The 15,472-nt window shown below is 41.6% G+C and overlaps 1 protein-coding gene across 1 annotated transcript; it reads left to right on the top strand.

Annotated features, from left to right (window-relative positions):
• Positions 1-1,545: 1,545 nt before the first annotated feature.
• Positions 1,546-14,063, top strand: LOC111267045 (uncharacterized). The gene is made up of 15 exons (XM_086971180.1): positions 1,546-1,602; positions 1,830-2,297; positions 2,475-2,574; positions 2,775-2,940; positions 3,445-3,651; positions 3,829-4,451; positions 4,650-4,831; positions 5,103-5,389; positions 5,935-6,433; positions 6,801-7,195; positions 7,497-7,666; positions 7,957-8,270; positions 9,263-9,503; positions 9,699-9,829; positions 13,296-14,063. Exons 1-15 carry the CDS (start codon positions 1,546-1,548, stop codon positions 13,404-13,406), a joined length of 3,951 nt encoding a protein of 1,316 aa, XP_086827306.1. The 3' UTR covers positions 13,407-14,063.
• The last annotated feature ends 1,409 nt before the right edge of the window (positions 14,064-15,472 follow it).

Below are 15,472 nucleotides of genomic sequence, written 5' to 3'. Positions count from 1 at the left end.
GCAATACAAACAGGCGTCCTACCATACCAGCTATCCTCAAACGAAAGGTGGATCTTTTTTTTATTGGTTTAGATGAATATGCGTGCAAGTGGGATACAATAAATAGAAATGAAAACAGTCATTTTTGTTTTTATGTAAATTTTTCTAGAATACCCAATGACATGAAACATGACCGCAGTTTGTTTATTAAAGGTCATTTACTTGTCGTTGATTTTCGTATTTGCCATTTTATTGAGTCGTCCTACTTTTAATAATCCTTACACGCAAGCGGTCAATGACTGTTGAGCTCGGCAATACCGTTCCGAACAGCGGGCAATCGTCTGTCCTAACTGATGTAAGAGCAACTTCTCAAGAAACTGCCCCAGCGAGCGGTGTATCGACCATCAACCAGTCTGCAATAACAGCCGCAGTTCAAAGTGGACACCCGGTAAGCGGCCAACAAATGAATCTTTTCATAGCAGTTGTTCTTCTCTGTCTAATAACAAAGGTGGTTACGACGTTGTACATTACTTGTAGCCAGTAGAAGGTAGGTTTCTGCGGATAGTGAGGCACACAATCTGAAAGTCCTGAGTTTATCTACGAACTAGATATCGGACTATATTAGCCTGTTATAGGACAAAACATAGATTCCCCAAATCCTTACATGTATGACCACCTGCGCAGTCAAATGGTACCGCACTATGAGACAGTTTTTGTTTCTAACAGGTGCTTATCGTAAATAGCGACCAGCTTTCGCTTCTTGAGAACTCCCAAGAGATCGTCGTTATGCAAGGTTCGGACCCTAAAACACTCGAGGTTTGTGTCTCCTACCAGCTTGTGGTAGCGTCAAGAATTCATTTGACATAGGCTCTACCTATGAAGCGTACGATTCTTCGAAGGGGGCTCAGGCTAGTTCTGCTTTGAATCATAAGGCGGAACCACGCTTTTAAAATCAGTTCATCTACTTCTAATGATAATTATTACAAATATGCAATTGCATTGTATAAAAAGAACGTGACTATATAAAGCTCTGGCGTGTTTCTGATGCTCAGTGCGACACCCAATCATTGCGATGACCCAAACTCGAAAATCTGTTCAGCAGTAATTCTTTCATTTTCTAGGTGTCCGTGGTTCGTTTAAACGATGAAAGTAACAGTTCAGCAGGGGCAGAGGTCTGGATGTTGGGCCAAAACGTAGAGGTAGGTTCACATTTGCACCTGTCATGTAGGTCGCTCCGTCATTGTATTTTCTACGTTGTTTTAAGATAATCATGATTAACTTCAGCTTGAGTTAGTGTTAGCTTATTGTAGCAAGCTCGCACTAAGGTGGTATCCAAATCTGCAACATTGTTTATCATGCACCTGCCTTATTCATACACTGTTATGAGTAACTGTGGAGAGTTTCACAAAACTCTAAATAAAATTAAAGATAAACTGACACCGACGAAATACGCCTTCGTCCAGTGTTTGGTCAAACCATAGTGCGTTGAACCCTATTAGCAGGCAGTCGAGGAGGGAGTGTCCGTAGAGGACTTTGATGGAACTATTGAGTATGACGAGGAGGAAGATGGCTACGATCCTCACAGAGTTCGTGCACACATCACCCGTGGAATCGGCGCTTTTGGTAAGGACCAACCCGGAAACGACTTACCTACCTACCTACCTACCTACCTACCTACCTATGAGCCTACATCTTTAATAATGTGACGCGGACAAAGTATTGACATTTACCTGACTATGTTTTGATGACCATTTGTCTGATGCTTCCTATACGATGAAGCACCTCGTAACATGGTGGTTTCTATCACACGAATAGCGATTATTTTGCGAAACATATAACTATATCCATAGGCTTATAATAATAATAAGTTAATCATGTGCGGATCATGGCCCGTAACGTGTGAACTCGTCGAAGTAAATGTTTCTTCTTTGCTAACACAAGGGCGAAAACGGGTCATTCCTGTAGCTGCTACACCATCGCCAAATGCAAGTGCTCATGAGTTTTTAAGCCCAGAGCAACGACATTTACTTGCGCGGAAAAAGGGACGCTCAAAGTTATTATCGACGCCTCGTCAGCGCAAGAGTCGATTATTTGTCGTCGCGGAAGATGGAGCTACAATTGTGATTACCGGAGCAGCAATCACAGATCGCGCTCGAGCTGTCGAGATTGCTGACGAGAAAATGCCGTACGTCCGTGAGAAGATGGCAATCATACAAAATGCTGCTAACTTAGGAAGCGCAGGGGGCAGACAGAAGGGATCCGGACCGAGTCGAATAGGACAAAACAAAAACTTACGGTTGCAGCATCAGAAATCACAGGTTTGAGAAATTTACGAATCATAGTATAGAGTTTAAGAGTACCTCTTCTGCGATTGAAGATGTCGCACCTTAGGATTGTAGTGTATTTCCATTTGATGCATACTTGTAGGGATGTAATCTAACAAGTATCTATAGAATATTAGTACGTAACATTATTTCTACTTTTTTTCAAACTAGTCTCGTGCGGAGGATATAGGTCCGGCTCCAGCATCCGCCCCACATTCAGGAGTCAAGATCGAAGACGCGGTGGCGCAGCCTGAAGTTCCGCCTCAAAAAAGTAAATTAATTTATGTGCTTTAAGTAAAAGCACATAAGACTTATGGGGTCTTAATATCTAAAAAAAAACAATCAATTTAAGCATTACAGGAGTTGTATTAACTAATTCGGACGTCGTTCAAATAAGCTTTATTAATATATAAAATAATAATATTTATTAATGAAAATTTCTATTTTCAATAACACAATATGGACCATCAGGTAGCGGAAATAGCAATCTGGTAATGGCACTGGAAGACTGTACGACGGACGTAGCGGATATGGGCTCAATGCAAAAACTACCCAATCAGATCCAACTGGTCGAAAGCGATCTTCCGCTAGCAGAAGCTGAGAACGTACATTACCTTCTAGGAAATTACCTCTTCAGGTGACACCCACGTCGCATCATATCTGTACCTATTGTGGAACAGCGTGTCTTCGTAACTTTTATACGGTTTAAGTTAATGTCTACGATTGTCCAACCCAGCTGTCAAGTAGACTGATTTCATTTGTGTGTATAATGTAGGTCGCAAATACCTGTCAATTTTTTCCACCACCGCCTCTGGCTTTATTATGCTAAAAAAAAAAAAAGTAAAAAAAAAATTGAGGTATATTTCTTAGGTTGGTGAATACGAACAAGTATAATTTGGAAAATTTACACTGTTCATACAGATGTTTTACTGCGTTTGACACCATTTGACAACGATAGAAATATATCGAAATGTAAATTCTGATGAGATTGGTAGATTGTTACCAAATCAAAAGATCCGAGAATTTGTGGTAGAAAATCCCCTGGCTATGATGCCAGTGTATGCATTCGAATTTAGCAATAGTTGTGGATTATTCCACACACCATTTAACGCGTCAAAATTCGCGGATGTGGTTTTTTCAGGCAGATGTACTCATCACAAGAGCCTCTTCGGTGCTTGATTTGTAAAGATGAAGTCGTATTTTCTCAGCTGATCGACCTAGAGAAGCACTATCAGATGACTCACGATGTTCAGACCGTTAGCGTTAAAGCTGAATTTTCCGATTTAGCTGTTTTTATTTGCCTGCCAGATGATGTTACCGAGGAAACCGTTTTAAAGTCAACTTGTCAGTAAGTAGTTACTTGTACGCTGTGAATTAATAACCGGAAATTCGATGTGCATGCTGTGTATACAGGTTGAAGACCGTATCACAAATTACCACGACCTGACACCCTCGAACTAGCAGGGTCATTTAAAAATGGATGCCAGTTAATCAAAACGACACGACGTTTCTAATTTACTTCTAGATTTTGTAGCGCAACTCTTCGAACTTTGGTTGAAGTGAGAGATCATTACATGTCGCGCCACCAGCGCTGCGTGAGGCACATTTTCGAAGGTCAACTAGCCAATCTGTCGACATCTTTTTACTGTTCTACTTGCAATTTCGCCTCGGCCACCTTCGACCTTCATCATGAACACATGAAGACTGCGCATCTATCGATGACCTTCGTGTGTCGCTATTGTGACTACTTCACCCCCCGACCCGGCCGCCTGAAGGTCCATGTTAAACAACGCCATCTACACGGCCAGACAGGTCTGAATCTCCAATGCGTCATTTGTTCCGTCTACGTCCACGGCCGAGACCGCCTGCTAAAGCACGTGCTGCTGTCCCACGCGGTTCAGACCGGCCCCACGATCTGGTCCTGCTCGATGTGTCTCGAATCAACTACCGGCCATGACGATTTACTCGACCATATGGCGAAGTGTCCTGAGCACTTGAAACAAACAACAAACGACGACAACAAAGCAACAACAAATGGAAACGAACTGGTAAGATTAGAGGAGCGTGATGACACCTTCAAGTGTTCTCAATGCGATCAGACGTTCACGCGCAAAGAAGAACTTGACAGGCACGCTATTGAAGCGAAGTGTGAGTCTAACGTAAGCTATTTATTACTCTGATCAACAAAAATGATTGCCTTTTAAATCGTGACTAACAGGTCGGCTCTTTCAAGCCAAACCATATTATATTCAGGCTGTGTGGAAATGAAGAGTAGAACATAAGGAAAAATCGATTTCTTCATTATTGTGGCGACGATTAAGTTTAAGTCGGTTCTCGTCCGAAAAGGTGTTCCGGACGATGGCGACAACGACGCAGAGGGCCTGGATGAACGTGCTAGTACGTGTTTCCTCTGTGATTTGACGTTCAAGAACTCGGAATTAACTGCTCAACATTTACATCATGTACACATGAAATGGATCAAGAGGACGGTCCGTTCCGCTGATAAGGCGCCAGAGGTCGCTACACAGGTTAGAAATGGAAATGGAAAAAAAATTAAGATTTGATTTTGTTTCTTCCCCAATGGTATTTGTCAACCTTTACTAAGAACTATTGTAACACTATATCCGAAGATGGCGCTGATGAACAACTAGTACTGAATAAGAGTACTAAGAAGTCAAATTTTCGCGCGCCAAATTTTCGTTGCGCAGCATTCATCCTATTAATGTCATTTTTGCCCACGCCACCCATGACGATCGTCTATGCGTTTACGTATTTGCCAAATTTGATTTGCTGATTTAGTTATGCCCGCTCAACGATGCCACAGAGGTAATAATGGATCCAAGTGCGATGCTAGAACAAAACGAAATACCAACCGACGCTCAGCTAAAAGAGATGGGCTTTCCAGAAAAGGTTGGCCATTATTGTCACCTTTGTAACGTCGTCATCAAAAGCTATACTCTGTTCTACCTACATATGCATAACCTGCATGGCATGTTAAAAAGATTTACGTGTGTTGTCTCCAGCTGTTCGAATACGTTTGATGATAGTGCAGCATTTCAGATCCATGCTGGAATCCATGATCAGCGGTAAGTAGGTCAATTCCAGACCCTCGCCTAGCCCTCTTTGTCAATGCTCATAGTAGAGGCTTGCGAACAATGTATCCTGTGTTCTTGAAGTTGATTATGGACCGAAGTGTAACCAAAGTATTTAGGTTTAGATTGTTCATATTTATTGATTCTTACGCAGTTACAATAACTTCCAACTTCCCTGCATTAATCTGCAGATCTTTGCAAGGCAATTAAAGCTTGTAAGTATGAGCGATTATAGATCTGCAGAATAATGGAGAAAAGCTACACAATTACGCAATATCTAGTAAGTATGTTTACATTTTCATTCTTTATCAGGACAAATCGTTTTTTGTCTCGGCGTGTTTCTAGTGGTTCGAACGGTTTGGTCTCATAGTCAACAGGCCCGAGTTCGTTACTTCGGGTCCCTTTATATTATCTCTACAATCAACATCTTTTTTTTCTGTAAACTAATTAACTGTGTGTTAAATATGTTTCTGCAACGCCAGTTTTCAATTTCTGATTCGCTGTTTTGACCTTGCTTTAAATGCTCGACTCGGCTTTAGGGCAGAGCATTTCTGCGCAATGTGCGACCTAATTTTCAATACGAGCGATGAACTGCAAGAACATTTCATGAGTCCGGAACATGCGACGCAGCACATGCGTGTACAAGATCAATATAATCGTTCTGAACCGCACAATTACTGCTGTCGTGTATGCCATACGTGGCATGGACTTATGTCGACTTTCGTGCGTCACATGGAAACCGAAAGCCACCAGTATCCATGTCAGCATTGTGGACAGATGTTTGTACAGCCAGCACCACGCCGGAATCATATCCGTAACGTGCATCCAGAACTAGCTCATATATGCGAAATCTGCGGAACAAGCGCCCCATCGGCCCAGGCGTTATGGTCTCACCTATCACAGCACAGTGTGGTTCATGAGTGCTCGAAATGCCACCGGCGTTTCCTTCAGAAAGAACAACTTCTAGCTCACATGGAAGCGCACGCCCCACCGACACCTTGTCCATGGGAAGGCTGTAATCGGCGGTTGAACACGAAGGTTTGAATGCATTTAGTCAGTTACGACATCATTCTGGAGCGGGGCGCGAATTTTTCAAATCGTTTGCAGTTACTGCTCGACTCTCGAAACTTAGAACTAAGTAGAGATGTAAAGGGTTATTTTCTCATTAGTTTGCCCAGAGTCACACTTCATTCAAGCGAAAAAGCTACTCTTAGTTCAACGTGTTTAGTAGACAAACTTAGAAGTACGTGGAGGTCCAAGCTCAAAAGCTTAAGGCTGCCACGCTTTGTTTTGTGCTGGGAGCCAGTTGGGTAAAGTAATTGTCGAACTACTGAAGTGCATAGAATTTACAGCGTATATTCGCTAACTTTCAGCGAAATGTTACTTGACTGACTTTTGATTACAGGTTGGATTGTATAACCATCTCCGTCTTCACCGGGGGGAGTGTGATTTCAAATGTCCAATTTGCGAACGAGGTTTCTTCAAAAAGAAGTATTTAGACATCCACCTCAAAAGCCACGAGAGCCCTAGAACTATGCCTTCGGGCGGGGGAATCCCTTTGTTGGGGTCGCACGGCGGCTTGCTTAAGCCTCGAGTAAATGGCGGCGGTAGTGCCCCTGAAGTTCGGCTAATCTGTGCCGGATGCCTAAAAGGTTTTGATTCAGAGAGTGATTTTAAGACACATGACTGCAGCTCGACATCAATGCCTGATCAGCAGAGATCCGATCAATCAATGAGCGATACTAGCGAGCAAATAAATCTAAATCCATCGATTGAGGGACAACAGCAGAACGTGGAAAAGTTAGTGCCTGATTTTTTTCGGTTCGGTTCACACGCAGTACTAAATTCTGCTTACGTATCGGTTACGGAATTGTCCCCTGTGCAAATCGATTTTATACTGCTGCTCAAATTGACTGCTATTTTAACGTTTGGATATTTGTAATTAATTTTTGCTGTCATAGATAGGCCTTAGTATCCGTAATGTCTCGTCTATCCCGTTGTATCTAGTCTAATCTTCATTAACCTGGGTGTCCTATGCATTGTCAAGTGCTTACATATTGATCACATTTTGAAATTGTCTGGATTTTTCTCACTGTTTCAGTTCCGAAGATTTAGCAGAGTTCTTGTCAGAAGGAACCGCTGGCGGCCTACTGGATACATGTCAGGACAACACTGTGACAATTCGCAAAGATCTTGCCAGAGGGGAAGCCTACATTACAATGCTAGAAGCTGGAACGCAATTCAGTCTCGATGTTCAAGGGGACATAGATGGTATGGCAAAGGTTTTTATTCAATTAGGGCACAAAAGCCTTAAATGCTATCAATCAATTGGTATTGCCCTTCTGTCAATTTCTCCGGCTTTCAGCTTTGCAACCATGCTTTTCCCCCCTAAGTTTACTTTCGTATTCCGTAACCTCACTTATTAATTAGTTACAGCGAATTCCTAATTGGAATAGGTTACGGTTAGAGATGAAGTGATATCAGTTCGTTCTGTGTAGTGATGAATTAAAAAGACGGATGCAAGACCCTTCCGAATTGTTACGTCCCGCAATCTGCTCCAGGCATCGACGAGATGGATGAGGAAATGGCCGTACAGCTTGTTCGGGCTGCTGGAGGAGCTGGAGTCACACATTTGCAGGTAGATAAAGGCGGCCGAGCAGCACAATATAAGGTACTCGCCTATCGTGAAAACAGATTAGGTGAAGACGCCCATGTAGACGCTTTTACACTGGATACGGCTCAACCTGTTGATAGTACCCATAAACAGCATGACATGGACATCATTTTGGAGGAACCGCAGGAAAATCTCGGATTGTCACACCTCCCAGATGCCGTACATTCGATGAACGAGCCAACTGGCGAAAAAAACGACACGGTACGACACGCTAGTAGTCTCAGTGCTCTGTTTAGATATTATAGATTTTAAACAAGGTCGATCATTTTCACCTTTGGTAGGTATCTTAAATATATGCAACATAAAAGCAGCACCAATTCAACAAATGAAGAAGACATTAAATAGCAGACAGCGCTACCATTACGTTGTTATTCGTTATCCTGTTCAAGTAAAGCGTTCTTGGACGTAAATATACGTCGTCTTGCTTACAGACCTTCCGCAGCGGACATAAGTGCAGCTTTCATTCGGCTCCATTAGCACACACAGCATGGTCAAAACCAAGCATTGCGTAGTGCACGTCGGTCCTTTTTGAGGCCAATGACAACAATTTCGGGTTGGCCTTAGCCACCCGTTCCTTCCGTCGTAGCATGACTTCCGGGTAGACGGGCATTTAGCGGTTATCATAAAATGTATGCAGAGCCAGAGCTCTCATGGAAAAAGCGGGCTATACCATGGCTAGCCTGTAACTAGCCCAGATGAGTTCAAAGTCGTATAAGGCCGCTGATGTTAGCTTGAATTTGGAAAGCGACCGTTTTTTTTTTTTAACTCCTTCTGCTACATGGAGTTCCGCGGCTGGCTAAAGTCAGTGCCCAAAAATGCTTCACGTATTCTAAAGGCGCGCAGGGCAACCGGTGTTATTTGCTGATAGTCGCCTCTCGGGCTTTGGTCCCATTTCAGCCGCCGTCCGGCACGTACAGGTGAAGGCGGACAAATGGCTGCTGAACCTCTTGCTCACTCGTAGATTGCGAAATCATCGGCGATCTTTATGGAAATTTTTACCTCAGCGAATTTGGACTTGCTTTCCTAGAGGAATTTCGAGAATTCTAATGGTCTTGAAGCGTTTCTTTTTCAGATAAGCTAAATGCATTAGATTAATAGAGGATACACTAGTCCAAGCATTCGCCGCCAAATTTGAATTATTTCTAAGTCAGGCCTTGCCTATGTTTTTGCACAATGTGACACATCTTTTACAGCTATCGATGCCAGATTTGACAAGTGCCTTAGATTCAGTCGAGGCCTTTGCAGCAGGTGAAGATGAACTTGATGAGGCTGCCAGGTCGATGGACGAACATTTGGACCTGGTGCTGGACCATGTGGAAAACGGGTCCGGTGATCACGCTCTGACAGAGGCATTCATACAAGATCACGTTATGCAGGATCCAGTGCAACACAATGTAACTCAACACGATGTACAAGTGCCCTCCTCACAGCCTGGTAGCAAATCTTTGTCTGCATGATTCGTTGAATGCATTCGATCATGTATCATTGAAATGATTTTAGCTTGTAGCCGAGGTGTTGTCCGATAGCTAGTAAACAGGTAGATATACCGATAACTCAGGTTAGTAATAACCTGAGTTCGGTATATTCTTGGTAATTAGTACAGAATCTATAATGCTATACTATTTGCAGGAACAATTCAATGCAGTAGTGATCCGAGCAGTTCTCAGTCAATGCTCGTTACGATCGGGAATCAAGAGCTGGATATTACAGTTCCCGACGGTGTGGATCCCCAAAGCTTCGCCTATAGTAATATAGTTAAGGTAAGTAGTGTTGTACGCCGTTATCTATACCCTCCAACGCGGGTTTTACCTTGGGCCTTTTTATTATTTTCCTATATTTATGTAAAACAGGTGACGTATATTAGCAGCCGGCTATCCTCGATTAGTTATAACCAAATTGCTTTTTCCGCAACGTATTTAATCATGCGGCACGTTAAGCACAATAATAATCGTGTTAATAATGATCCTAGTGGCGCAGCGTTGTTTTAAACGTGAAAGACGAGAGAAAAAAAAGAAGTTGCGATTTTCGGCCGAATTAAAATTATATTCTATCTGGAAAACAAATATTTCTGTTTGGATCCCTCGCAGCTTTTTTCAAAATTGTTATACCCACAAAAAACAGCCCAATATGAGCACTTTAGAATAGAAGCCGCTTTGGGTCTGACTGCTAGAGATCAGATGTTTGCCTTTGATTTAACCCGTTTTCCTAGGGCGTAGTACGTGAATAGGGTCGACCACCGACTGAGCTCTCGATGACGTACGTAAGTCGAGATAACCTTTGAGCGATTTCTAATAAACGTTATGGTTGATTATTGGTATCGACCTCGTTAATCTATTTTTTTTTCTGGTAGATTGTCAAAGCTGTTTTTTTTTCTTAGTTAGGGTACTAAGTCTGTCCCCATCGCGTTAACTAGGCATAAGAACTTTTTTACACATTTGTTTTTTTTGTACTATACTCTACGCCAAATGAAAGTATAGAAAAAAAGATGTCTTAGTTTATGTACTGCCAGTTGATCTATTGTCACTATTCCCGGGTCGTTATTAAGGCCTAAGTAATTTTTTTGTAATAACATAAATGTTTCGAAGTCGTCTTCGAAAATGAATTAAAACGCTTTTATACTGAAATCAGCTTTACAGATATTCGCCTTAACGTTTCAACTGATATCCACTTTAATAGATTAAAAAAATGCATCAATTTTCATCCGATTATCGTCTTCGATTGCCCATATGTGCTAAAAGGATATGTATTGCATATAGAAGTTTCCTTCACGAGGCATGTTCTACTTCAAATACATAATATCACTCAGCTTATCAAAAGCTCTCATTCCTTGAGAGCTTCCCTACGTAGACTTCGAGGTAATTGGTATTCGGCGTATGAACGTTTTCATTTCATGGTCAAAAAAAAAGGCCAAATGCCATTACCATTCGATTTTGGTCTTTTTTTTTTAAATCGATTTGAGCTGTAGAGAAATACGCTGCATTTTCACTCTAGCAGGTCTCAGATCTAGCAATTGTTAAGCGTAAACATTTGGCGTCAACAGAATTACGCTTCAACGTTCCGATGTTCTATATGGCGTTGTTTGATAGAAATGTTCTCCCGTATCCCACCCTTGTCATGTAAAAGGAACAAATGCCACATTTGGTTTCTCGTCTTTTCTAAGCTTAAATGAAAAAAACTCATGTGTTTAGGTTAATCTGTTTGAGGTCATCCTAAACGCAAGAGTTGTATTCTTTCTTACTCGGTTCGTCTGTCGATGGGTGGCGAAAATTCCCCCCCCCCCCCCTACGTAGGACACCGTGGTCAGTGTCCAACAGGAACATGTATAGCGTTTAGATGAAGCTCATCGATGGTTTCCGAAGAAGAATGACCTTTATGTCAATAGTCGGCTACATTTTGTCAAGTCAAAAAGATCATGAATTGTAGTTTGTCGCGAAGTCAACAATCTTCTCTATGAAAGAGGTTCCTAACAGGAACGAGAACTATTGTCCATCAGCCGTAATACGTTAAGATGAGATTGCATTGTTTCACGTGAAGAAAATTATTCATACAGTCGGATTGTGACTGTTCTCCATTAAAATCATGTTGGCAAATCGAGCAGGAGTGTTGCATTACTCGCAACGTCCACTTATTAGAGCTTCAAAGACAAATTACCATCCAACATGAGCGTTTCTTGACGTATTCTCGACATTTGTCGAGCAAATTGTTAAAACGGTTAATTTGCCCAAATAAATTTTATGCTGTATGGGAAAAAGCCCTTCCGGTAAAAGTATCTATGCAATCAATGAGATCTATGCCGAGGTTATGTCGCTTAATATTGGGAATTTGCGGTTTTTCCGTTACGTTTTTCGATATAAAGGTAAGATGGTCGTTGGCCAAATGCCTTATATTTTGCAAATTATGAACCATATTAACCAAATGTAAGAGTTGCGTTTCTCTATGAGAAGAAACTTCTTCCAGAAACGTGTTTTCGCGCTTAGATATAGACTAATTTCGCCGACGACGAAACATCTAGGCAAACATCACAGTCTTTTATTCTATAGAAACCTTGCTCATTAAATCACGCACAAAATACACACACACATTTTAAGATACACTAATGCAAGGATGCTGGTGGCTTCATATTTATGAACGATTTTGCGAATTTGTTTTTGAATAATGTGCGAAGTGAGACTGTGGGCTCGGTTTACGATCAATCAAATTTCAGGAGCAACATTTATTCGCAGAGAATCAGCTCAGTCCGGGTCGTTTTAGGTTGAACAAACCAGAGATTTTTCGTAGGGTTGACAAATAGGTCTATATAGCCGCATACGCTTGCTGAATTAGGGGCATGCAGTAGTCTAGGCATAGACAGACCTGCTGGGAGCCACCCGTCTGATGGAATGTCTAACGGCGATACCGGGCGTAAAGCTCGGAAGATAGAGGGTCGAATCTGAGCGTAGACATTGATTCTTGGTGATAGCTAACCACCTAAAATAATGCCTAACGCTTCATCTGCCGGACGTAAACACGATGTACAGGGTGATACGTCTAAACTAAGAAATGGTCCTGCGCTTTGTTTCCAAGAATGTATCCAAACCAAAGAATCTTATAAGGAGACCTCATACGCTAGAAGTGTCATTCCTAATGTGTGCTTTCCCCAAATTGGCCGTCAATTTTTGACTAAAAAAACTAGTTGTAAAGCTAAATAAATGAAACTAAAAAACACTTTGTGCGATTGTAATGATTCCAAGCCCGTACAGGAACCTGGCCCTTTCGATTCGACTTACGCAAGTCAGATCTCAAAAGCTGCATGAAAACTATTTGATACAGACCGTTGATTTAGGGCGGGCAATTATTTTAATAAGTTCGCCGAACGTGGAACGATTAGATAGTAGTTGACCATTGCTCACCTGTCCTACGGAAACTATACAGGGTTGTTTGTCGCGATGAGTTGACCTTTTGTTTTAAAGGAGCAGGCTATCGTTTGGTAGCCGGAGTAGCTAAATCGGTTACGACGAACAGTCCCCGAAAGTTTTCCTAACATAAACACACCACCTGTATGTATACGCCTACACGGTTAAACTAAGTACGCTATTCTACTATACCTAGGTTCTTTAGATTTCTGCACATGATTAGTTGCCTGAGCAATCTTGCCCCTCGTTTTAACCCGAAGTCTTGCAGAATAACAGATTTCTCCGTTGTATCGTACGTTTCCGCCCCCCTTCCCTGCCCCGCTTCCCCCCGCAGGTAAAACAAGAGGACGGGAGTGAACGAGTACTTTTAGTGCCGGTTCTTCCAAATGGAGATCTCTGGAATGAGGCCGGGATCGCCATCGATGGATTGTTATTTGACTGCTAAAACATCAAAGAACTTTGTTATCCCGCTAATACGATGCTACTGCTGCTGCTGCTAAATCTGAGCGGCGTTTAGTGTGCTTGTTTGGCACTACGAAAAAATTTTAAAAACACTACGGAAAAATGGCCTTCCTAAGAGCGGGAAGGTTTAGATAAATACTTAATTGTATCTAATTACAAAAGTATATATTCGACTCAAATATACGAAAGCATTATTTGCTAGGCTCTGCAAAATTTGATTTTCAGCTAAAAAAAAATTGCAATAATAGTGCACTGATGAAACAAATTGAAAACTATTGCCTGATGGTGATTTCGGGTGCTATCCATTTAATCAGCAATATAATACATAACCATATATAAATATGTTGTCTAGTTAAGGACCAATGTGGAAAGCGTTGGTTAAACATCGCAACAAAGCTGAATAGGACCTAATCGGTTATTTTTTCGTCCGATGAGCTAGTTAAACTGAATACTTAACGGTCAAGTCAATGTAGGGTACCTCTGCCATTCCTCACGACTGATGGAAAAGTAGCTTGTAGCCAGATTTTTAGATGGCAGAACTTAGTAAAACATTTTTGGTATGACAGGATTTATGAATTGCCTGATGTGGATTTAATCCAGGAAAGTACTATGAAACAATAAAGGTTAAAAGTGCAAATAATTTTCTCGAAACTCATTTTTAGGTACAACAGTAATAATACCTCTTCTATTTAGCCCAGGTTCCCCTTGTGCTGCTAGCTAGTTAGGGCTGACCATATGCTAAAACAGGTTGGCCGAAGCATCTATTTCAGGTGTATAAACATACCTCAGTCAAAATAGAATCTCTCCGCTTTTTACGACTTTTTACCTAAAACTTAGCAGCTAATGTATTCTACAAACAAGAAAGGCCTTATCCTTGGGAACATTTTACTTGTCAGCCCATCTACGGAAGTGTTTGGCCAACGCAAGCATAAATCAGATGAGCAGTGCAAGGACTGTACTCAAGAGTGGGGCAGCATTTCTTATTAGAGGCCCGATAGCGCTCACAGGATGCGGTGTGACATCAGTAATATCACCTTAGTGGTCCTTAGCCAGTTGAGGCCTTTTTCTTTACTAATTTCATGGCTGATACGAGTCAGTTTGTGTAATGATTTCCTGTAACTCTGTAGCCGATGATATAATACTCCTTTCTCATCCCACAACTTAGAGAGGTACAGCATTTTTTAATGATGAGTACTTCCGTGGCATCAAACAAGACCTAACCGGTTTGGTTTGCGTTTAGGGAACCTTTCAACGTTGGTAACGATATAGTATATAAGGAACAAAGAGCATAGAATTCACTGTTTCTTTTGTTTGTGAAAGGGTTCATTGGGACCCGCCTCCTTTTTCGATATTTCATAATTCACAACAATTACCGGAACTACTAGCTTTGCAGAGAGTTCTTGGGTTAATTGCGCCACATTTTGCTTTTAAAAATTGCCTGTTGCTATTTTCCGACCCCCGAAAATATGGCTCCGAAAATATGGCTTGCTATTTAAATTGAAAAGCGATTAAATCAGAGTTGGAACGCGGTAATACATTCATTCGTTTTCACAAAAAAATCGGCAGCATTTTTTTTTAGAAAACTGTAAATTAGACAATATTGGAGTTTCTTGGATCTTCTCTGAACTCCATGACTGAGTGGACCGAATCACCACTTTAGCATCAACGAAGCACGCGCCCGGCGCTAAAGCACGCATTTGGATTAAGTTCCAGCTAGATACAATTCATCGACCCTATGCTAGCGCCATCTATCGCCTCAAGAAAATATAAATCCTGCGTGTGCTGAAGTCACCAATGATCTGCCTGCATTCATCGTGACTTCTTTGTCCTCCGTTCAATGGTAAATACCGCAAACTGGCTATTTATCTTGCTATCACTTATGGCCCCTTCATGAGTATAGTACTCGCCCCTTCATGAGTATAGTACTCGTAAGTAAAATAGACAAGACAAGTGCAGTTTCCTCCTAGATTAATAAAATTTACAAAGCCCAACATTTTTAATACTATAGATGTATCTACTAGTTGTTATATAGGAAGCATACACGAACGT

Source organism: Varroa jacobsoni, unplaced genomic scaffold, assembly GCF_002532875.2.
Source record: "Varroa jacobsoni isolate VJ856 unplaced genomic scaffold, vjacob_1.0 scaffold_1142, whole genome shotgun sequence".
In the NCBI taxonomy this organism is placed as follows: domain Eukaryota; kingdom Metazoa; phylum Arthropoda; class Arachnida; order Mesostigmata; family Varroidae; genus Varroa; species Varroa jacobsoni.
This window is presented reverse-complemented; position numbering and strand designations above follow the sequence as displayed.

Excerpts from the sequence above, each read along its gene's own strand:
- LOC111267045 (XM_086971180.1), top strand. The coding sequence starts at position 1,546 with ATGGCTACGATCCTCACAGAGTTCGTGCACACATCACCCGTGGAATCG. Across the intron at positions 6,434-6,800 it reads ATCGGCGGTTGAACACGAAG|GTTGGATTGTATAACCATCT; the intron begins GTTTGAATGCAT and ends TTTTGATTACAG. Across the intron at positions 9,504-9,698 it reads AGTGCCCTCCTCACAGCCTG|GAACAATTCAATGCAGTAGT; the intron begins GTAGCAAATCTT and ends TACTATTTGCAG.